General features: G+C 38.2%; 1 protein-coding gene and 1 pseudogene across 1 annotated transcript; one reads left to right on the top strand and one right to left on the bottom strand.

Moving 5' to 3' along the window:
• Positions 1-3,709: 3,709 nt before the first annotated feature.
• LOC143853251 (cytochrome P450 709B1-like) lies at positions 3,710-11,025 on the bottom strand (annotated as a pseudogene).
• Positions 11,026-19,050: 8,025 nt separating this feature from the next.
• LOC143852247 (cytochrome P450 709B1-like) lies at positions 19,051-24,472 on the top strand. Its single transcript, XM_077361648.1, has 5 exons — positions 19,051-19,392; positions 21,933-22,156; positions 22,976-23,226; positions 23,377-23,752; positions 23,928-24,472. The coding sequence occupies exons 1-5, from the start codon at positions 19,113-19,115 to the stop codon at positions 24,357-24,359; spliced, it is 1,563 nt and encodes a 520-aa protein (XP_077217763.1). The 5' UTR covers positions 19,051-19,112; the 3' UTR covers positions 24,360-24,472.
• Positions 24,473-25,579: the final 1,107 nt, after the last annotated feature.

Here is a 25,579-nt window from a genome sequence, read left to right as displayed (position 1 = left end):
AGTATATTTTGTTCATAGGACTTCTTGATATTTACACCACAACCTTTATTTTGGTACGTCCACTCCCTTTCTTTACTCTTTTGCCATCGTCCTAGTGTGAGACATTGTATAAGAAGTGCATGAGAAGCCTTACTATGGACCCACCAACATGGTATTAACACGATCCAGACCCTTCATTTACTTACTAAAGGTGACTTGATCAGAGATTTAGAGCTAATAGATGTTTCCTATCATCTAATCAACTGGTTGCAAATGAACAGTATTCGAGTTATATGATAGTTTTAGAAATGATTGAATGGAATATTCTAAAGAAAGGGTGTAGCAAACAAATTGAGGAGGTGCAGATATCATTTTCCCCATTGTTAAGGTTGTCCGTACATCTCTCCCCGCCTATATTAGATATATTTGAAAATAAAACCCTTCCCCTTCTTCAAACCCTCCCATTTTTCTTTCCTCTTCACCTCTTCTTTGTTTCTTCTTCTTCTCTGTGCCGATTAAAGAAGCTGAAGCTCTGTTTTCGTTGAAGATCTTCGTTCAAGTTTCGAATAAGATCCTTGATTTTGCTCTTCCACGGAGAAATCTCTGAGATTTCACTCGGAAATCACCTCAACTTCTGACCGACCTTTCGAAGATCTGATTTTTCTTTCAGGATCTTAGATTTCTTTCATTTTCTCTGTAAAAAATAGCACTTTCGAAGCCCATTCCATGATTTTGGCGATGATAGAGCAGCATCATTTGAATTTTCTCAAATCCTCGGACAATCTGTTTTCGCTCTCCCTGTTCTGAAGATCTCCATTATTTCTCGTAAATTTACTTAATTCTCCTGCTCTGAAAGAAAGAATCCGATCTCTATTCCAGGTTCTCCTCTGATCTCTGCATTTGCGCATTTTTTTTTTTTGCCTCTGATCTGAGATCTCTGCATTTTTCGCATTTTTTTTTGCCTCTGATCTCCGATCTCTATTCCAGATATCTGCTTTCAAAGACCTGCTAATAAAAATCCTTCTAATTCATCATATCCGTACTCGTTTTCAGTGTGTTTAGGTTTTTCCGAGCGGGAGATCCGCATCTTTCACCTTCCTGCTTGAAAAATCAAGTGTCTACGTGTAAAGGACGAGAACTGATGAGCTTCTCCGAGACGGAGACTGTCTCGGACGGAGATTTGTGGAGCGAGGAGCAGTGTACAACGCCTAAGACGAAAGAGAGTCGAATACCAGAGATGCTGACGTGTCCTCCCGCTCCGAGGAGGAACTCCTCCTCCTCCTCCTCTCAACGGTTCCCGTCACTCGTTGGTAAGCAGTATTTTGATGTTCCTCATAACCTCGAAGATATTTTCTCTATATACAAGTCTTCTTCTACGAGGAAATAAAATAAAAAAAAAGGGGTGGAAATATCAGGTCTTTATCCTCTGCAATTGAATTTTATCGCTAACATTGTTCGCTTTTAGAGCGATTTCAGTCATTGAACAAAGCTGTTTTCTGGCAGTATTATGGTATTTGGGTACTATAGGCATATTCTAAATCATATAACAGGAAGAAGGTTGGGGAATTTTCGGTTTTTTTGGCTTATTTGTCAAAAGCAAGTATTTGGGGGTTAGGTTGTATCTTGTATGTGAGAGAGTTGAAAGAATTTGAATGTTGTGGAGATGAATCTAATGCGATTTTTGAGGGGAACTAGATTCTAGAGATTTCTTTCACAGAGTTTTAAGTAAATTGAGGAATTTTGGAGATAAACATGGAATGATGTGGTGATGAATTTGAGGGGAACTCTTTCTCTCAAACCACGCCATTTCGGAGCAACGTGGCATTCCTTTTCTTTTTATATGTGGGGCCATGGTATTTGTAGGCATTGACACTTGGGCTATTACTTTGTACTCCAATTATTAGAGTGATTCTTCAATCCATGTTTCGTACACTATTGTGTGATGTGTTTTGCTTGTAATTGTGCCAACAAAGTAGGACTTTCAATTTTTGCATGTGAGAACAACCACCTCAGGGGTTGACTTTGGCAGATTTTGTCTTGGAGGTGGTTGTGTTAAAATAACATTTTCTAATTCCATCCCTACTGATCTTTGTTATTCAAATGAAAGAAAAATTTGAGGCCTAACTATAATGGGTTAGAAGCATGGTTTTAAATTTCGATTGAAATCCGAAATTTCGGATTTCGGTGGAGACCGACACCGAAATCACATAAACCCGAAATGATATTTTATTTCGTCCGAAATTTCATTTTTTTAGGCCATTTTTTCCGTCTCCGGCAGTTTGCTCCATTTTTCCCGGCCTGTTTTTTAGAAACGAAGAGAGAGTTGTAATTTCTCACGTAACGTAAGTCCACCTTACGTTACCCATCTCCACGCGCAACCTAAGTCTTGAGGTGTCACCATCAAAATAAAAGAGAGTTGTAATTTCTCATAAAGAACCTATCTCCACGTAACCAAGTCTTGAGGTGTCACTATCAAAATAAAAGAGAGAGCTGTAATTCTCATAAAGAGAGGAGTGTTGTACACGTAGCTGTTGAGGTGTGACAGATGTCACAATAAAGTTATAAAAGAAGAAAGTGGGTTGTAATATGAAAACTTTGTAATATTTTACCAAAATTTTGACCGAAATTACTGAAATTTCAGCTGAAATTACTGAAATTTTGGCCGAAATTTTGTATAGAATAAAATAGTGTTTTCTTTGTTCCGCCGGATTTCGGCCGAAATTTTGAAATTTCGGTGGAGTCCGAAACCGGTACCGAAACCGAAATTTAAAACCTCGGTTAGAAGTACCTTTCCCCATGGCCGCACCTTTGAAACGTGTAATCCGACGATGCTCGCGAACTTTCCAGAGCACAAATATGACTCGAAACGCTTCCTGTTCTTCTCTTCCTTCTTTTCACCACCAGGCTTATGGGAAACCTTTTCCTTAGAACGTGAGAACTCTTGAGAAAGAGTTGGAACTTGTGGTGGTAAGAAGAGGGACCAAGAGCCACGAAACTCTCGTAAAGCTTCTAAATTAATCAAAATTCGTTTGGCTCTCTTGGCACAAGATTAGCAAGTGCTTTTAGTATTAGCTTGCCTTCCAAGATGTTTCCAAACATACTAGATTAGTTAATCAAGCAAAGGGTTGCTTAAATGCAATGCCACAATTAGTTTTAGATAGTCTAAAACATGGACATCCAACATGTTGTTCTCATATACAAAGCCAGCAACGTTTTTTTTTTTTTTTTTTTCACTTTAGAAATATTTTTGCTTTCCGAACTTTTTAGAACAATTACATTCCTACAATCATAGGCCCTTAAAATAGGGGCCTTAGGGGTGTTAGTTGCGCAGGATTTTAAAATCCCTTGGAGACTTCCCCAATTGCGGGTAACTCTCGGTAAGTCCAACAAATTGCGGGCCACTCTGGAAACGGCGGGGACTCTCGAACAAATAGGGCGCGAAGGAACTATAAATAGCATATATCTGAATAGCCACAACATATTTCTTCACACAAAGTAAAAGGGTTTTCTGTAAACTGATCCGCTTGGAGTTTGCATCCATAAAACAAGAAAAATTATTTTGAATGGAACTGTAAAATGGGTTCATTATAGAGTGGACTACATTTCAGTTCCATTAAACAGGATGGCCCATGAGCCAATAGAATAAACTCAAGACTGACATGATCAAATCAAACCGGTAAGCAATACATATACTAGGAATGCAACATAAGATTGTAGAGTCTTTCCTATTTCATACATGCAAAGGTCTTAGAAAAATAGGAAGGCCAAACTCCGGCTGAAGAGTGATGTTATCCACCGGCGAGTGCTTATACTGTGGGGAATGGGTGAAGGAGAACTTCTGAAGGATCATTGCGAGAACCATCTTTGCTTCTAACATCACAAAATTCTGCCCAATGCATACTCTTGGACCTATAGAGAATGGAATTAGAGCATTCGGATAATTCACTGCCTGTAAGACTCCATCTGAGAATCTCGATGGCTTGAATTCATTTGCATCTTCACCCCAATATTTTCTTATTCCTGTGAATTACGTGCAATGGATTTGATATTGTGGTGTCCTTTGGGATCATCAAATTTCCCAACATCATATCTCGTGACGCCTTTCTCTGAACATCCATATCACTGGCCCACATTTGCAAGTGACTACCTGAAAACAAATCCCAAGGATACAATTCCAATGCCATGATTAGGGGCGGCAATGGGGCGGGGCGGGGCGGGGCCGGATGTTGCTTTCCCCCTCCCCGTCCTCCGCTTCAAGGAAAATACCCCATCCTCGCCCCTTCCTTGCTTCGGGGATGGCAGGGAATCCCTATCCCGCCCCATGGGGAATATCTAATCCCCATCCCACTCCGTATACTAAAAGGCAAAGGCCAAAGGGCGAATTTGAAACTTTTAAAATATAAGTTTTTTTGATAATACAAATTATGTACCGATAATGGCATGATACAAGGTAGTAAATCGGAGCGGGCCGAGGCGGGCCAGAGCCATCCCCACTCCAGGGAATTTTTTAAATCCTTGTCCCCATCCCCTCCCAAATCGGGGAATCCCTGCCCCGTGCTGGATTGGGCGAGGGTGGATCCCCATTTTTTACAGGTGAAAGTGCCAGCCCTAGCCATGATCAAGGGTTGCACCCCGAGTTCATCCAAACAGCATGCTTGTACTTTGAGAAAAAAAAAGAGAAGAATTAAAGAGTGTATTTTTGAAAAATGAGATCCTAAGCCTTCCTTTATAGAACCTAAAAAGACATAAGGCACCTTTTCAAATGAAATTACCTTTTATTTAACAATAAGCCTTCTGAATAATCAAAATACCTTTTCACATGACACGAGTCTTTTGAATGGAAAACAATTGTTATACCCATGAAAAAGCTTTAAAATGAGAAATATAATGAAATATGAAAACCCAACATATGTGGTAATGGGAAAGTTATTCAACAATCATGGAAAAAATGTTTAGAAAGTGATATTAAGACCGAAGAAAATGGGTAGCTATGCGATCATGAGCTTAAGATCTTAATAAACTATGAGCCCATAAAAAATGGGCACCTATCTGATATTTTTCTCAACTTCTTAATGAAATTTATATGTTTTTACAGCCATGAAACAAGGCATAAGAAGGGGAACAAGCATCTAACCTTAAGCTTGTCTATGTTGAAAGAAGGATTGAGAGCCCTCCTATGCTTTACCCATTCCAGTCCCTCGGTCAAAAACAATCCCTTCCCGAGCAAGGCCAATAATGAAGGCCTTACCTTGGGTTTGATAAAGAAACTAAACTTGTTTGACAAGACTTCTCTGGCTAGATCGGGTTCAGTTATGCAGATCCTTGGTTCTGTCCCCCCAAAATATAAAAACTTCCCTCCTGAGGGGCAAATTACACTAGAATCAATCACTAGAAGAGCATCGGGAAACTGCAAGAATAATATTATTTGTTAAACTCAGCATACAAAATCCCCTGAAAATCAGCACAAATGTATGAGCATCATGTCTCTTAACCATGGATTCAAGCGTTCAGTATGCATTTTTCTCATAATGGAAATAGAATCATTTTAGTTTGGGTTGGAAATTTTAGTAGAAATTATGTAAATTACAGAAACAGACGTAAACATATGCAAAAAATGAAAATTTAAGATGAAATTTCAGGATATGCTATAGTAAGTGAAGTTGCACACTAAGAAACCATTACATAAGCAAGGAAATAGTACATAATGGTTTAATAATATCAAACGCCTAGTGAAATGCTTTTTGTCTCCATGTTTGGAAGAAAATAGTGTATTATCAAAATAGGGTAGTGCGCGCTGAGTAAATAGACAATTATAATCTATAAAAGAGTATTAATAGATATTTTGTTTTGGGAAGTGATATATCCGCTCCTTTTCATTACTTGGGACAACCAACTACAGTGTATGTTGACAATCAAATCCGTTGAATCCAGGGGTGCGCGGAGGCAGGAATTTACACTTGGGGTACTAATTTACATTTTGCTTGCATTGGTCATTGGGGAGCCACTTACTATTACCGGCGTTCTTGAACGCCAGTAAATGTATTTCTTCCTTTTAGTGGCGTTCGTGAACACCGGTAAAACACTTTTTGTCAAGTAAGCTGGGTGTCCCAAGTAATGAAAAGTGGCGGATATATCACTTCCCTTTGTTTTACGTATTATGGATACTCACCAATTTGACATTTAAGTCTTATTTCTTTTAATTTTACCATATTTTGATAATGACACCAGTCTCTTCATTTTATAACCTTTGACAGTTGGTTAAAAACGAAGTAACATGAAGAGATTGTTGTGATTAACAAAATATGATATTGTTGCTGTTGGTCTCTTTTATAAAGCCCAAGAGATAGGAACTACAAGATAGGTAGTCTTATCTCCCTTTTACCAAATGACGAAGAGAAGGGGTTTTTGGTTGAAGAAGAAGGGGTTTTAATGGACAAAACGGGCCGTGATCTAATAAATAAGTGGGATATGTAATAGGACCATTTATCTCATGGGCCATCATTATAGGGCGACCCAATGGGTCTATGTCTGATGCTGAACAGAGGTCTCATTCACAAGGTTAAGGCACGCAAATAAAACAAAATAGTGACTTAAACTTCTTTAGGACGTCTCTTTAATCATGCTTGATCAAAGACACGGAATCATTGGAGGAAGGTCGAACCAAGGGCGATATGATAGACTTAGTAGACTATTGTACACATGGCAGTGGGTCCATGTTTGTGTTTTGTCTGGTCGGCGTCTTTAGATAAAATTCTGACTGTAGATCACCTTCAGAGCCGTCAATTCTTGATTATTGGTCATTGTGCCCTATGCGTGGAGGCGGGAGAAACAATGGATCACTAGTTTATCTACTGCAAGACTGCTAGATACATATGGAGGCTGATAGTTTATCCATTGCAAGACGGCTAATAATGAAGCCTATAGTTTGGCTCGGGATGGAGTTTCTAGTGCGGTTTTGGAGATTTTCGATTTCCTTCCCCCTTGATTTGTGTATGTTCTTTTGTTTATATTTTTTTTCCTTGTATTGTTTCGATCTTCTCGGTCGTCAGGGTTCTTCTCGTTTTTCTCTTTTTTATTTATTTCAATTCTTTGCCATTCGAAAAATAAATAAAGATATTTTGGTCATAACCACTTCAAGATCATTTTGTTTTAGAATGTTGCCATCCTGAAAGCCATTTTAATGTCTTTGTCTAGCCATTCTAATAAATTTGCTAAAACAAAGTTGTAAAAATGCAATTCCTTTCAATGGGGAAGTTTTGATACTTTTTTAAAAACCACATTTTAGTTAAGGAACTATATATGTACCATATCTGAGCAGCCACATCGCATTTCACACAAATCTAAAGGGTGTTATGTAACCTGATCCTCTCAAAGTTTCCATCCATCAAACAAGGAAAATTTATTGGTATGAAACTGTCAAATGGGTTCATTATAGAGCCGACTACATTTTAGTTCCTTTTAACAGTTGGCCGTGACCCATCAAACTGGTAAGACTCTTCAAATGAGTAATGAAATATAGAAAAAAAGGAAAGTGGTATACATACTATGAATGAACCTTAAGACTGAAGAGCATGTTCTTGTTTTATACATGCAAAGGTCTTAGAAAAATAGGAAGGCCAAACTCTGGCTGAAGAGTGATGTTATCTACTGGCGAATGCTTATACTGTGGGGAGAGGGTGAAGGAGAACTTCTGAAGGATCATTGCAAGAACCATCTTTGCTTCTAACATTGAAAAATTCTGCCCAATGCATACTCTTGGACCTATGGAGAACAGAATTAGAGCATTCGGATGTTTTGCTGCTCTTGAGACCCCATTTGCGAATCTCGATGGATTGAATTCATTTGCATCTTCACCACAATATTTCTTGTTCCTATGAATTATATCGAACGGAATTGATATTGTGGTGTCCTTTGGGAGCATCAACTTTCCCAACATCATATCTAAGGATAAAAATAGTTGGGCCATAGAGCCTAAGGGTTTCCATAAGAACCATGTTCACCTACAAAATTTGTCAATAACGATCTTAGTGTCAAACTAAATTGGTGTTGGGTTCCAATACTTTGTTTTTTTTCTTTTGATGGGTAAGCTGGGGTTAGGTTGATACTTTGTTCTTAATGAAGAATCAAAAGTAGTTTTGTAGGTTTTGAGTTATATGGGTATCATCAATTTCAGCTTGTGAAACAACCAATCACTCCAGAAGCTTAGGCTGTTTGGTGTTATTAATCATTTGTACTTCAACACTCCCCCTCACGTGCAGCACCTTTTTTTTGGGTTGGCTGTACACGTGTCACATGTGGGCCCTCTTTTGGGTTGGCAGTACATGTGGATTTTTTAATATCAAGGAGTTGGGTTTTGAACCCAGGACCTGCCATGAGGCAGTATCTCTGATACCACGTGAAACAACCGATCACTCCAAAAGCTCAGGCTGTTAGAGTTGCTGTTATTTAATCATTTGTACTTAAGCATTGCTCTATGTATGCTGAAAAATAGGTGAAAAGCTTAAATGATCTTACTAATTTTAACTTGCCGAGCCTGTCTGCATCTGGGATTGCCACCCCGCATTCCCTCAACACTTCTTCTCTGAGTCTCTCTTGCCATTCCTGGTACAAGCTTAACAAAAAGATAGTCCATGTTAGCAAATTAGATGTGGTCTCATGCCCTGCAAAGAAAAATGTCCTGCACTCATCCATGATCTCCTTCATGTTCAGCTTTGGGCCCACTTGCTTACTATCAGATACATTTTCTGATTTTCCCATTATCAACCCAAGTAGATCATTTGCACAGTTTTGATCCTTGTTATTTATCCTTTTCTCTATGATGTGCGCCAGTATATTCCTCATTCTTTTATTGAGTTTCCATATATGAAGGTTCCATCTTGTAGGAAGATACCTGCAATTAAAAGATGTCTAAAATATTACCATGTAAAATTCTTCTAAAATATAAAAATGAAACTATGCTTTAAATATCATATCATGTGGCCATTGTCTTGCGTTTGACATGCTTGAGTCATGTGATAAATGCACTTTAGTTAACATGATATTGCACTCTATTTAACACATGGGTCTGAGATCCTTAAATAGAGTGAGGTAATTACTGGCTACCAGGGATGAAGACATCAGTACTAGACGCTGCGACCAACTTTTGAAGCTCCCTTTGCACTAGAAAGATTTCTTTTCCTTCATTGAAACTGCTACCAAATGCAGTATGGCAGATTATGTCTGCAGTTAGTTCTCGAAATTCGATATTCATCTCTATTTCTTTACATTGCCCCTTGTCTTGAATCACCAGATCCTGCCACCTATCGAGCATAGATGAAGTGCATTCTGCCATTCTCTTGGTCATCCCCTTTCAAATCCAAAGTCAATGAAGAAAATCTTATAATTATGTTATTGAAAGTGTGATTAGACCAGAAACTACAAGAAATGCATTTCTACAATCAAGCACAAGGCAGTTGTTTGAAAAATTATCTAGTGTATCTTCCCTATTGGTGAACCTCATTAGTGATAAGAAGAGGAGTGCATCTGATCCACCAGTTTCTAAAATGTCACAAAGTAGGGTCTCACTTCTTATCCCCATCCGATGAAAAACAGATTATTTAAAGGTTCACAAGCAATAGATATTTTCCCCTCTGTGTCCAATATCAGATTATTTTCCTTTATAATAATTTTTTTTGTACATACGAGGTTTTTGCACTTTTTCGTCTACTCTTCTTTATCCTAGAGAAATTTCAAAATTTTTCGTTTTATGAAGTACAAGTCATTGCTACAGCAATGCTTGGTATTTTTAGCTTCTAGTTTTACTTAGTATAGCTGGATTTGGTTTTAATAATGTTGTTAGATTGTGAGGCTATTACTTTTTCATGAATTTGTTCAAGAAAACAATATCCACATTCCCTTGTTTTAATAATGAAGCTCCTCTCTTAGTTTTGCACAAGTGTAGTTTAGCCGTTAAAGACTGTTACAATTCCAAAAAGAGTATAAAAGCCAATGAGTAAAGTGTTACATAAAAGTGAGGACAGCCATTATCAAGACATGGAGCATGGATATCATTTTCCATTTGTAAATCCCTTTTTAATGAGTTAATTCCTCCTTACGAAGCCGGAAAAAAATGGTGGATACAAGCCCAAAATCTCAAGGCAATCCACTAGTGTTCCAATAATAGCAATGATAAGGTTAAGGAAAGAAAGTTGTTTTTTATATGACCTCTGAGCTTGTCTTTATAGAGGAACTTACTATGAAAAGGGAAGATAGGCAACACATATTGAGCTTAAATTTAATACACAGCCTAATGTTAAGGCCATCTACTCAATTGTTTTTTATTTGCTTCAAAATGTTGTTATAGACATGAAAAATTAGAAAGAGAACTACAATGAAAAAAAAGGCCTGAAAACCCAACATCTAAGATAATGGAAAAGTGATTTGGCAGTCATGAAAATGAAGAAGGTTTAGAAAGTGATATTAAGACCATAAAAAATGGGTATGAATCTGATATTGAGCTTAACATCTTAAAAAAATGTACGTGTTTTTGCAATCATGAAACAAGTATCTTACCTTGAGTTTGTCTATGTTGAAAGCAGGGTTGACAATCCTACTATGCTTAACCCATTCCAGTCCATCAATAAAAACCAAACCCTTTCCCAACGTACAGGGCTAATAGTGAAGGCAATGCCTTGGGTTAGGGGAAGAAACCAAACTTGGTTACGAGTACTTCTTTGACTAGCTCAGGTTCACTTATGCAGATCCTTGGTTCTGTCGCAAAAATATATATAAAACTCTCTCCTGTGGGGAAAATTACACTACAATAAATCTGTAGAAGAGCATGGAGAAACTGCAAGAATAATCATATTCATTAATTTCACCATACAAAAATCCTAAACAAATTAGCACAGTTGTATGAGCACTATGACTCAACCACCCAACTGATGCACATGATTTCACTTCATTATCAAGAAATCCATGTACCAAAAGCAATTGGATGTGCTATGTTGGGTGCAGTGGCAGAAAGAAATTACCATATAGGAAAGCAACTGATATTGGCACTACCATGTTTAAATAATTGCACAAACTCAGCTTTTCTTTTCTTTTTTAATTGGGTTGTGAGAGCTTTTTGGGAACTGTAGACAGCTGTTTAAATAATAAAAGACAAGATGAGTTAGTGAAATTATCAAAATGTGGTAGTGACAACATCAGTAGCCTATGGAAATTATATTAATTGGAAACCTTCCATGAAGTCAATGAGTTGGGCCTAACCCACCTTTGGAAGACAATTTAGTAGGCAAATTGACATCCTCAACACTGGTATTTGTAGAAATAGACACTATTATCTTGCATACTTGTATTCCAAAGGTGATTTGGGTTTCTTCGTTTAGTGCAAAACGTCGACAAAGAAATGTGAAGAACTCGTGGTTCCCCTTTCACACAATTGGTGGGGGTGAATATCGTCTCAAGGAAAGTGACTACATGCCTTGAAGCAAGCATCACATTTTCATATTCTCCACTATCTCTCCACCATCAATTTTCTCCAACAAAGAACTTCATTTTCTTAAGAATTACTTATTGTGCCAAACTTTAGCCTCTGGTATGCGATCAGATCCGTTGATTTGAAGGGCAATTTGATCATTTATGAGTAAAAAAAAAATCAACCATGGGTGATCTGTTCACAAATAGATGGCAAAATTGGGATTTGTAAAATTCATTCTGCGGCGACTCTACTTGTAAATTGTAAAACTAGAAGACTGCTTTTGCAAATAAGGCAAACTAAGGTACTTATTTTGCAAAAAAACCCTAAAAATAATATGGTATGACAGCATAAACACAAGAATTTTCATTTACCCTGTTTGGACTGCAAGAAAAACATTTCTGATGAAAATTTTTTTCTTGGAAAAACATTTTCTGACAAAATATAGATGGGAATGATATGAGTGTGGTTAATTTAGAGAGATAATATCATAAATTGAAGGTCCATCTAAGTAAAAATTGAATAGGGTTGGTTGAATTTATCTGTTCTAGTGTATAAAAAAGTAGGAGCTTTTAGAAATATTTTTTCTTTCCAAACTTTTCCATAAAATTCTTGTATCCCAAACAGGGCGATGGTTGGATCTATGGAAAAGAAATTTTTCTTGGAAACTTTTTTATGGGTTTTTTTGTGCACCAATAGTTGAAACAGACGATTTCTAATATTTCTGTCTATATGGTTTGAAGATGGCACATCGAGAAATTAGAGACAAAATCTGTGAAACAACCAGTTACTCCAAAAGCTTAAGCTATTGGAGAAGCGTTATTTATTCTATCATACTTTAAAACTCCCCCTCACATGCGGCCCCTCTTTCTTAGGGTTAGCCTACACGTGACACATGTGGCCCCATTTTTGGGTTTAGACATTGCATGTGGATCTTTGCTATCAAGGAGGTTTAAACTCAGGACCTTTGGCTCTGGTACCATGTGAAACAGCCAGTTTCTCCAAAAGCTTTAGCTGTTGAAGGCCTTATTTAATCTTTTATACTTTAACAGCCCACCCTTTGTTTGTTGATAAGGAAGAAACCCTCCATTTCATACTGAGTGAGAGAGAGAGAGAGAGAGAGAGAGAGAGAGAGAGAGAGAGAGAGAGAGATAGATGTGGCTCTATCCTAAGCATGGCTCATGGATGATGTCATGGTTGATGGAAAAAGTAGAAACATGCATGTGTGGAAAAGCGAAGTTAGGGTTACGTGGTTCTCTGGATCCAAGCTCTCATAGGTTGAAAATCCATGTCAAAGCACAACTTGGCAGGGCCCACCTATTACTATCAATAAGGAGATCCACATGTGTTGCATTCGAAGAGGAAATGGGTCCACGTGACCAACTAATCTTCACAGAATAGAAAACACAAAAGACAATTTTATAAGGGTGATGATATTTTCACCCCCTGCAGTACGCATTCGCCCCCTTTTAACGTGATTCACGTCATAAGGGGGGTAAATGCGTACTGCAGATGGGGTGAAAATATCATCTCCCTTTTTATAAGGCCAACATCTCTTATCAAGAGCACAAAGGGGAGAGTGATTGAGATTAAACAGCAAAATTAATAATGCACCCAACATCTCTTATCATAAATGCAACAAATGGGATAAGGGAGCAAAGAGGACACACAATTAGAGTGAACAACTGAGATCAACGTCAACAAACGAGGGCATGATCCAAGATGATACATAAATACTCATGATCCTGTTGGTGCACAGGTGCATCTTCTAACCACTTTAATTGGCACACGCTGGGTGCCGGTGTGCAAGAACCAGCCACTTCAATGAGTTCAATTTTGACCAAAAGCACCAAACTAATTGTTTTGATCATCAAAAGATACCAATGTCGGTTAATTTGGTCACTTGTCCAAATCATACGATTATGGATATCTGGATTTCCTTTCTATGGGCCTATCTTTAGAATATGGATTTCAGATAGGGGTGCAACTCGGGTCAGGTTGAGGCCAATCCGAACCCAACCCGAAGAACCATTTACTCAACCTGAACCCGACCAGACCCGCCCCGAGTTCCAACACGATGAGGATCAACCAGAACCCGACCCGACACGACCCGACCTGAATTTTTAAGCTACTTTTTGAAAAAAATGATAAAAAATGTTGGGTTATACTCGGGTCGGGTTGCCCAAACCCCCAACCCGAACTCAACCCGAATCCAAACCCGACTTGAGCTCAACCTGACCCAACCCTACTTTTTTTCGAGTTGAACCCGACCCGAGTTACACCCTTAGTTTTAGAACAACCATTTTAACAGAAGGAGTAGATATAAGAGGCATAACGAGCTTGCTGTGTCTGTCACCAAGTATGAGTCCACAGAACGGAGTGGAATAGTACAGTTATGAAACACAAACGATATTATGAATGTAAATTGCATTAGAGATAAGTGGCGAGCAAGATACGTGGGGCACCTTGAACACTGGAAAGTAAATGGCAAGTGTGCAAACTAAATGACAAGAAAATAAAATCCCTGGGGATTTTTTCTGGTAAGTAAAATAAAAATAAAGTAAAATGATTGAATGTCAGGCGAGAGACCTAGATCTAGTAGAGACCTAGATCTAGTAGAAGGCTCTGGTATTTATAGATGCAATTTGGAAAAAACATTACATCTATCGAACCATTGCTTCATTACTCCACGCACAATAATTTCATTCTTAATCAATTGAATTACTTGAAAGAGCAATTCATAATAAGTAATAGCTATGAAACAACCAATTACTCTAAAAGCTTAAGTTGTTAGAGTAGTTGTTATTTAATCATTTATACTTCAAGTCTCCTCACGTATGGCCCTTCTTTGTTGGGTTGGCCATTCATATGGATTTTTAATATCAAGGTGAACCCAAGACCTGCCGTGAGGCAGTTGCTCTAAATGGCATGAGAAGCCACCAATTACTCCAAGAGCTTAAGCTGTTAGAGTTGTGATTTAATCATTTATACTTCAACAATTGCAATATCCCCTACCATGCCTTCCTTTTTTATTCATTTCCTAGGATACCCATGCATCTATCTCTCTCTCTCTCTCTCTATGTGTGTTGTAGTTTTGTGGCACTATCTAGAGTCTGTTGAAAAAGAGTGATCACTGTTATGTTTTTCTAGGAAAAGAACATTAAATGAGGACAAAAAGGCATTCATACGTGAGTGAAAACGTATGCCCCCTCCGCAGTTTCGCTTTCTAGAACAAGGATGAGAGTCGTGAGACAAGAGAACTTCTAGAAAAAGGTCGAGAGTAGAGAGAACGTGGGTCTCTGAAAAGAATCCGATGCGTCCGACGTAGATGAGGTCACGGTAGACGTAAGGGTAATGATATATTCATGCTTTATTTTTACTAGGACAGCCCCCTTCCAGTGTAAAAGACTAATTAATCATAAATAAATACACTACGTAAGCGTAATGATATATTAATCCTTTATTTTTACTAGGACAGCCCCCTTCCAGTGTAAAAGAGTGATTAATCATAAATAAATACACTAGAGGGGCTGTCCCAAGTAAAATAGGGGGCGGAACTAGGTAGGACTCACTCTTAAAAGCTAGTCGTTTGAGGAGGGTGCCCGAGCCCTTATAAGCCATCCATAGCTCTTTACTTTTCTGATGTGGGATCTTTGCTTTTGGTTGAACCCCCACATTATTTGGATGATTTTTTGGTAGTGTTTGGATTTGGGTATGGGCCCACATTATTTGGATGATCCAAAGCGTTCATTTGATGGATCCTGACATAGATAGGGTGTGCCCAAAAAATCAGCTCCATCAGATCATCCTAACCCTTCAATCTATGGACGAACCTGCAACTGAGGGGCCTACCTTATACAAATTGATACTACAGGGGTGTATTTGTCACGTTTTAAACTATAGGGGTGGAAGTGGATGTGTCAGAAACTAGAGGAGGTGTAAATGTAATTTTCCCCTTTTTTTTTTTCTAATTTTCCATTTTTTTCCTATTTTTTTTTTTCAATTTTAAAATTAATTTATGAATAGCATTATGGTTGGACCTCGGATGAACCATTATCATCGTTACTAGTTTCTGAGGCATTTCTTTATTTTTGTTCTACCGTAGAAAAACTAGACAATTAAGAAGATCTAGTGGGTGGAGGTGGTGGGCCTTCTAGGATTGGATCAAGTAGTGTAAGGCTTCTAGACCTTACAACATCAAAATAATGTGTTGCAAAATCTGTTGAAATTAATATCACTTATTTCAACTGTCGGGGGTTCCATGCAAAATCCAAGATTCCACATCCGAAGAATGAGAGATATGGATGGGCTTATAAGGACTTGGGGCACCCTCTCCTTAACGGCTAGCTTTTAAGGGTGAGTAATGAGTTCTACACGGGTCCCAACAAGTGGTATCAAAGCAAGGTTTTCGATCGGAACTAGTTTTTTCTTTGGTTGCTTCAAGATGATATCAAGGTTCGAAGAAGAGATGAAAGAAAATGCTGGTACATTGGCGAGGATCAAAAAGCTCAACAATACTAAAGACATCTATTGGAAGTGGTGCTTAGAGTCGTATCTTTAAGGCCAGGATCGATGGGAGAGAGTGAACGACAACGACACCGAGGCACCAAAAGAGGGATCGAGTGGATGCGTTGCAGAAGTGGAAGATCTTTGCCGGAAAAGCGTTGTATGTATTGAAAGCATCAATACATATGGAGTTGAATAATCATATCAGAGATGCGAAAACTCTGAAAAGAAGCATGTGAGGCACTCTCATCTCTCTTTTCATGACCAAATGATGTGCTAAAGAATGAGATCACAAGAATGAGATCACAAGTTACTCATCCTTTATTTTAAGGAATCTAAGATGAGTGAAAATCGGATGCGAAGGTTGATTATCCATGGCTTGAAGACCTAAGCTTAGTGGCTTTATCACCGCTATGCATGGTTGGCCAACATAATCATTTCTCATGGAAAATCTCTTGATTAATCAAGAGATATTGGCAAAGCAGATGACTGGTTTGTTAGTGAAAGATAGTGAGGAAGCACTTGCGGTGAGTAGCAAACAGAAGTGACAGAAAAATAAGAAGTTGAAGAATGCCTATAAGAAAGGTGATTAGGCTAAAAATAATGATAAATCACAAGAAAAACGGGATTTTCATTTTTATCGTTGTAGTTAAAAGATATTGACGGCTTTGAATCGTAGTTGATTTGATGAACATGACTTGGTGTTGAGGGGGAGAATCGTGGTTTTGTTTTACTTTAAAAGTTATCTAAAACTATTGAGATAGCATAGAAAGAAGAGTTTGGGTTAATTTATCTATAACTTCTGGAAGCTTAGGTGGAGGGGTTTGGTTGGTAGTTTAGTTGAGTCCTTATTTGGAATTCTTTTTTAGATAGGTTAGGAGAGTTTTATTGTTTTATCTCTAGCATGAAGACGACAATTACATATGAAAGCAATTACAATTGAGCTTCCACGGTCTCCAAAAAGTCTATGCACTGTTTTTTCAGACGAATTTTTTTTGTGTGTTTCTCGTATTTTGCAAAGCATCCATGTTCTTCTTACTTCTCCTCCCAAAGATTACCACAGAAGTTTGCATCAGCAAGACAACAACCCTACAATGTTCTGTCAAAATCTGTTGAAATAATGGTTGAATCACAACCACACAACGATTGATTATAGAGGAGCACTGAGCAACCCAAATATCACTTATCCTCTCACAAATGTTTTACATTATTTCATCAACCAATGCCACATCCTGTGTTACATTATTTCATCAACCGTGACCGCATCTCTCTTTCTCTCTCTCTCTCTCTCTCTCTCTCTCTCTCTCTCTCTCTCTCTCTCAAGGGAAATTGCGGTTTGGAAGTATTCTAGGTGGAGGCTGACATACGTTTCAATATATGATAGGTGGGGGCTGACAACCTCAATTATTTTGTGTGGGTATAAAAGTTAGGGTGAAACGGGCTGCAGGGTTCAGGTTGATTCCAATTCATTTTTACTAAAAGCTCAATCCGACCTGACCCAAATTGCACCACTGGATAGAATGGGTGCAAATGAGCAGAATCCGGGTCAGGATAGAATACAGTAAATGGGTTTAAATTATAGACCCATTCAGCATATGTCTGTAGGCCAATATGTATGGCCTACATCGGGTCATGCCTGTTGGGTCTGATTGGACATCGTCAAGCCAATTTGGGCACTAAACTTACATGTACTACTCTACTTTGGACATGAAAAACAAGTTATTTTTCTACGAGGTTGAAGCCTACTATCCCGTATGGGTGTTTTTCCCCATTTAAGAAAAGGTCATCATGAACCTTGAGAGTGTAGGTTGTTGTGTGAAGGGTTGCCAATGAAGGAAGAAGAGGGTTAAGACTAAAATCTCCAAAATCTTTGTCTCCTCTTTTGTTTCATTTTCCTTTATTTCTCTTTGCATTGCATCATTCTTGACACAGTAGATTAAGTCAAAGTCAGAGTGTGGTGGACAGGATCACACTTGGGCCCAACCCACCTCACTGAATAAAGCTGAAAATTGATGCAGTTCACACTGATCAGCACTTATGTCAAACCGCACTAGCGCTCGCCTGATAAGGAAACAGGACCAAACCTTGTGTCGGTGGGTCGTTTATGGATGACAGGAATTTTCTGGAAAAGTTTGGAAAGGAAAAATATTTCAATTTTTTTTACTATTTTACGCACGGGAAAAAATACCTTGAACCAAACCCTTTTCAAGTTCTAGTTAGGATGACAAAGGCTTAGTTGAGCTGAGTTGAGTTTTTCTTGCAATCCTTATCAGTCATTATGGGCCATTGGATCTAGGAAAAAGATTTTTTGGGAAAAAAATTTTCTTGGAAAATAAATATTTTATAAAAATAAAAATTGCAGGGTTTAGTAGGAATGAAATTTTCTTAGGAAAAAGAAAAAGAAATTGTTTCTAGAAAAAAATTCCATAGAAGACAAGTTAGCCAAACAATGTAAAACAAACTTCCCAAGTAAATTTTTTTAAGAGTTTTTTCCCAAAATCCAAACAGCCACGACGAAATGCCCCTTCTATGCTCTGTTTGATTCCAAGAAAATGTTTTTTGATGGAAAAATTTTCTTGGATTATTTTTGCTATCCACAATTTAGAAGGAAATAAAAAGATTATAGTTAATTTAGAGGGATATTACAAATATATTTCCTTTCCAAACGTTTTCTTAAAATTCTTGCAATCAAATTAAACTGGGCCTTAGGAAATGCCGACTGAAATCCAATCGAGGTATTACTGTACTCCTTGAATAGAGCCGTCCTTCTAGAAAAGTATTGGGGGTCACATCCTAGACAAGTGTGAAAGCCAGAGAATTTGCTGGCGCTTTGGCATGGGAGATGGGTGACAAAGCATGGGATTTTGTTTGGCATATTACTACTTAGTAATGATCCATGGGAGATGGGTGATAAAGCATGAGATTTTGTTTGGCGTATTACTATTTAGTAATGATCTCTCTGTCTCTTTCCCTCTCCCTCTCCTCTCTATCCACGCATATGGTTACGTCACTACTGTCCATACATAGAGAGCCCCATATGAAATCCAGCCTATAAATATACAAGTAGAACTCCAAATCATTTATCAAATAATTGAGCTCTCTCTCTCCCTCTCTCTCTCTCTCTCTCTCTCGCTCTCTCTCTCTCTCTCTCTCTCTCTCTCTCTCATCTATGGAGATGAGTTATCTAGGCATATTTCAGGTGGTTTTGGCTGTGCTTCTGATCTCAAGGCTTTGGAAAGTCTTCAATGTTCTCTTGTGGAAGCCTTATACTTTAAAAAAATGGTTTGCAAAACAAGGAATAAGAGGACCATCGTACTCATTCATGTCTGGTTCTCTTGAAGAAATCAAGAGTTTGAAGAAGAATGTAGGAGAGATGGTCATGGATATTCACTGCCATGACTTCATACCAAGGGTCTTACCTCACTACTACAAATGGTCCTCACAATATGGTATGTTCACTGTCTCTTCCTTTCTCTTCTCTTGTTATCTTTCAGTATGAAATGGTGAGTTTCATGCCTATCAAAATACAAATTGGGCATCTTCTCCTTTTCCTCTTAATATGGTGGGAACAATGGCCGCTATTTAAAATTTGGGCAAGATATAGAGAGATTTGTATTTATTTTTACTCTAATTTTCCAAATTTGCTACCACATGTGATTATCTCACAATATTATTTGGGCGTTGATATTTTCACCCCCCCTCAGTACGCATTCGACCCCCTGGTAACGTGAACAGTGGCCAACTGTAACGCTTTTTGACGTCAAATCACGTTAAGAGGGGAGAGAATGCGTAATTCAGGGGGAGTGAAAATATCATTGCCCTTTATTTTTCTAAATTTCTTTTTAGTTTTTTCCTATCCTTCTTGGAGAGGATAAGGATGGAAGCCTCACCGTTGCCGAATCTTTATTGGGCTTTCTCTCACATGCATGACACGTGTCCCTCGAATATAGTTAGTCAATGATGCCTTTCTATTGAAGCCTACGGTATAAAACAGTTTGAAACACAAGTTTTCCTAAACAAAGATACAAGGGAAGCACTCCTTTGTAGGTGTTTTTAGTTGCGATGATTAGAAGGGAAATGATATCACCACTACCGTATTTTGATGATGGCACTCCTCACGTCATTAAAAAGTAGGGTATAGCCCGCACCATAGGATGATCCAAACCGTCTGTTAGATGGGCCACAGCCTGAATAGGTTGTGCCTCAAAAATAATTTCCATAGGTTGATCCTAACCCTCCGATCTATAGAGGGTTACTGGAGGGTTAGGATCAACCGATGGAAATGATTTTTGAGGCACAACCTATTTAGGCTGTGGCCCATCTAATGGACGGTTTGGATCATCCTACGGTATGGGCCATACTGTACCTTTTAATAATGTGAGGACTGCAATCATCAAAGTGGTGATATCATTTCCCTATTTAAAATTCATTTCATAAGTAAATTTAAAAATGATGGTAACCAAGAGTAAGACCAAGGCAGAAGAAAACGACAATGAGAAAGTGACATGTGTACAGAAAAAAAGAAGCTGGTGAGTTTCCTAGAACAAACTAACACTTGTAAGTCACTTGTGATCGTGGCAACAGCTAAACTGGTTTCCCTAGCATTAGTCAAATCCATCTTAAACATCTTTACTCTTCTCTCTCTCTCTCTCTCTCTCTCTCTCTCTCTCTATATATATATATATATATATATATATATATATATATATATATATATATATATATATATATATTTATATATATAAATTATATGCCCGACTGTGAAATTGTAAAGGGCAGGTAGAGACAAAACCTGCTACCTTGGTTTTTGAACTAAGGAAAAGTAAAAAAAGAGGCTTTCTCTTAGATTAAAAATCAAGGGAGATATGGTCGTGAAGGGCGGGTAGAGACAAAACCTGCTACCTTAGTTTTTGAACTAAGGAAAAGTAAAAAAAGAGGCTTTCTCTTAGATTAAAAATCACGGGAGAGATGGTTCTCTCTTTCCGCCCTTTATAATTTCACCGTCGGGCATCATATAAGTTCTTATATATATATATATATATATATATATATATATATAGGACGTACCGTGAGTTTTTTTTTATAATGGAACAATTCATCTTGTTACTCCCTGACCCCATTGTGTAAATACTATTGTGCGTGACCCACCCCCACAGGGACCCGTCCCTTGGGATGTTGAAAACGCATCTACACAGTAGAGAGAACAACATATATAGCCCTCAAGCTTTCTCTCCTTTTCCGATGTGGGATCTCACTGTTTTACACTTCTCTAATAGGGTACTGAGAGCACTCTGGTAATTAAAATCACCTTGTTTTGCACCTGTCAATCCTACCTAGTCCCACGCCTCATCCAATACATCAACCCTGCCTTCGCTCTCTTTCCTTTCTCCTTCAAGACCACTAAAACCTCTCTCTCTCTCTCTCTCTCTCTCTCTCTCTCTGAATGATAAAGAATTACATTAAAAAGAATGATCAATCTACAACCCAGGAGAGGGGAAAGGAAGGAGGAGAAAATCAACCAACTCCAATGTCAGTATGTCACCCTATGTCACCCTAGAGGCTCCCACCCTCGCTAGCCTATCTGCTTCACTGTTCACTGATCTTCCAAGATGACAGAAAGAAATGGATACCATGGTTAAACTCACATGGCTATGTTGGGTCTTCACATTTGAAGGCCCTCGGGTCGTACGGTGTGATAATATTGGAGCAATCTATTCCACCTCTAACCTGATCTTTCTTGCTTGTACCAAGCATGTAGAATTTGACTTTCACTTATGTTCATGATAGTATTGGAGCACTAGATTGTCGATATGAGCCCTCATCTCTCATGTCACAAAAGGACCACTTTTTGCATGTGGATAATGTTTTATACATGGGAATATCATTCAAATGCTCTTCAAAGGACTGTATGATGAGATTATTGAATATGATTATACTTGCAATTTCTCATGCTTCTAGTAATTGATTGTAGTGTAATTTGCCCCCACAGGAGAGAGATTTTTATATTTTTTTGGGACACAACCGAGGATCTGCATAACTGAACCAGAGCTTGCCAAAGAATTGCTGTCAAACAAGTTTGGTTTCTTCACCAAACCCAAGCCAAGGCCTACACTATTGGCCCTGCTTGGGAAGGGATTGGTTTTTACTGACGGACTCGAATGGGTTAAGCATAGGAGGGCCCTCAACCCGGCATTCACCATAGACAAGCTTAAGGTCAGATGTTTATTTCCCTTCTTAAGCCTTTTTACATGAATAGGTATTTAAGCACTTGTACTTTTCAATATCAAATAGGTATGCATTTTTTATGGTCTTAATAGAGCACTTTTACAGTTTATTAAGATCTTAATTAAGCTCAAGTCAGATAGTTACGCAGTTTCTTCCTTCCAAACCATTTTCATGACTTCTGAATTACTTGCCCATTGCCTTAGATGGAAAGGAGGAGCAATTTATCAATTAAAAAAGAGTTACAAAGGAGAAATGATTTTCATGCCCCATGTCTTGATAATGGCACTCCTCAGTTTATTAAGCACTTTGCTCATTGGCTGCTGATAGCTCTTTCAGGACCTGTAGCAGCCTTTAACAGTTACATTAAAAAATTGAAACATTATTCAAACAAGGGAGTGTTGATATCATTTTTTTTTTTTTGAATGGCTAGTGTGGGTATCATTTCTGTCTACAAATTCATGAGAAGGTAAAAAACCACAATATTCCATCAACAATATTAAAACCAAATGCCTCAACTCTAATCTAAAGTTTCCAAGCATGTCTGCAGCAAGAACTTGTATTTACTCTAACCACAAAGCTCTCAAAAATACCCTAACCCATTTTCATATTTATTAGAACAGTTAGACATAAGTTGTTGGGTCTGTCTTTGATTGGGTCTACACTTGAGATGAAGCTTGAGGCATGAGGAATACGCATTTTACTTCATAGTAATTATTTCAATCTTAATAATCTGTGACATAATTTAAAGGGAAATGTCCACTGCCAATGAACCTTTTCTGATCCTACGTGTGGCTTTGTATTCGAAAGGTAATGACTAAAGCAATGGCAGCATGCACTTCATCCATGCTTGATAGGTGGCAAGATATGGTGATTCAAGACAAGGGGCACTGTAAAGAAATAGAGATGCATATGGAATTTGAAGAGCTAACTGCAGATATAATCTGCCATACCGCCTTTGGTAAAAGTTTCAATGAAGGAAGGGCAGTCTTTGAGGTGCAGAAGGAGCTTCAAAAATTGGCCACAGCTACTAGTGCTGATGTCTTCATCCCTGGTAGCCAGTAATTACCTCACCCTTTCAAACCCATATGTTAAACAGAGTGCAATATCATGTTGAGCTATGCTTGATTTGCTATTTCAAGCATAGTTTCAACTTTACACTCGACAAGAAATTTATATGATAATAACTTGGAGACATCTTTTGATTGCAGGTATCTTCCTACTAGACGGAACCTTCACAGATGGGAACTCAATAGAAGAGTGAGGAATATATTTAACCACATCATAGAGAGTAGGTTAAATTCTAAGGATCAAAACAGTGCGGATGATCTGCTTGGGTGGATGATGGGAATATCAGATACTGAATCTGATAGGAAGCAAGCGGGCCCAAAGCTGAACATGACGGAGATCATGAATGAGTGCAAGACATTCTTCTTTGCAGGGCATGAGACTACAGCTAATTTACTAACTTGGACTATTTTCTTGTTAAGCGTACACCAGGAATGGCAGGGGAGACTCAGAGAAGAAGTGTTGAGGGAATGTGGGATGGAAATTCCAGATGCAGAAAAGCTCAGCAAGTTAAAATTGGTAAGATTACTTTAACTTTTCTCCTATTTTACAACATACATACAACCCCAACTAAAGATACCCATGTAGGTCAAGAATTATAAAAACACTCTTTTTACCAACACAGCTCCCAAAATACCATGTTTCAATGGTTCTGATTATTTTATACTAAGAACAATTTTGACAAATTTTGTAGGTGAACATGGTTCTTCTTGAAGCCTTGAGGCTCTATGGCCCAGTGATTTTGTTGATCAGAAAGGCTTCAAGAAATATGATGTTGGGGAAATTGATGATCCCAAAGGACACCCATATATCAATTCCACTGCAAATACTTCACAGAAACAAGAAATATTGGGGTGAAGATGCAAATGAATTCAATCCATTGAGATTTGCAGATGGGATCTCAAGAGCAGCGAAACATCCGAATGCTCTAATGCCATTCTCCATAGGTCCAAGAGTATGCATTGGGCAGAATTTTGCAATGTTGGAAGCAAAGACAGTGCTCTCTATGATCCTTCAGAGGTTCTCTTTCACCCTCTCCCCACAGTATAAGCACGCGCCAACAGATAACATCACCCTTCAGCCGAAGTTTGGCCTTCCTGTTATCCTAAGCCCTTTACATGTATAAAACAGGAACAGACTCTTCAGTCTTAAATTGCTTTCATAGCATATGTACTGCTTTCCTCTCTTATATTAGTTATTGATAATATATATAGAAAGCTGCACGTTTTCTCTTCTTTCTTTCCGTTAGCTTATTGCATCTTATTGCATCTTTGATACAGGTATTATGATTTATTTCCGTATTATTTAGTTTCTAGTATTTTTATTTTCATGTTATTAGTTTATAGGATTTTATTTTCTATGTTATTTAGAATTAGGAAAGTTATTTTCTATGTATTTAATTAAAACCCTAAGCCCTCTTAACTAAGCTGTGGTTTTTAAACAACGTATCAAACTGCCCCATTGGAAGGTAATGGAATTTCACAACTTCATTTCACCAAATTTATAAGAATGGGCTAGACAGAGATATTAAAATGGCTTTCAGGATGCCAAGATTTTTGAAAAAATAAAATAAAAATGATCTTGAGGTGAAAGGAACCTTATCTTTGGTGTTTCTCAAAGCAATAGAATGTTCAGAAGATTTGAAGCAATAGAATCAGACTAAAACACCAAGAACTTAGATTAATATATAATATAAAAAAATTGGTCTCAGTCGAGCTTACACATTGAATGTTCTTGAGACCTTGTCGTTGTCGTTTCATAAATCGCAAGGGTTTCAGAAATCATAACCATAGGACTTCTAGCAAAACGGGATTTCGTTTGGAAAATATGTTCCAGCTGCCAACAAGAGTCGCCCCTTCAATGGTCTCCACTAACCGAACGCCATCAACGGTTGCGATGCATCCGATTAGCATTTTTAATACATTTGCCAGACTATACACCCTACTAGCGTTTCTGGCCCATGCTATGCTTGGGTGCAAAATGGTGGCTCCCACCCCATCAAAACATGAGGTGTAAAATGCTTGGCACCACGCTATGCATGGATTTGGGTGGAAATGGTGGGCACAATCCTTGGGACTAAAATGATGACCCCACCAATAAAAAGAGGTATAAAATGGTGGGCCACACCATTTATGAGTTTGGACTTTGGGTGGAGATGGTGGGCCTCACCCCATCAAAACATGAGGGGAAGTGATATATTCGTTCCCTTTTTTCCCTGGCGAGTCCCATCTAGTGTATTTATGAATACCCTTTTACACTACAAGCGGGTGGCCTAGGGAAGAAAAGGGGCAAATATATCATTTCCGAACATGAGCTATAAAAAAAAATTAGGGCAGTGATTTTCCA

Source organism: Tasmannia lanceolata, unplaced genomic scaffold (genome assembly GCF_043159265.1).
Source record: "Tasmannia lanceolata isolate RefF3 unplaced genomic scaffold, GAP_Taslan_0.1 ptg000019l, whole genome shotgun sequence".
In the NCBI taxonomy this organism is placed as follows: Eukaryota; Viridiplantae; Streptophyta; class Magnoliopsida; order Canellales; family Winteraceae; genus Tasmannia; species Tasmannia lanceolata.
This window is presented reverse-complemented; position numbering and strand designations above follow the sequence as displayed.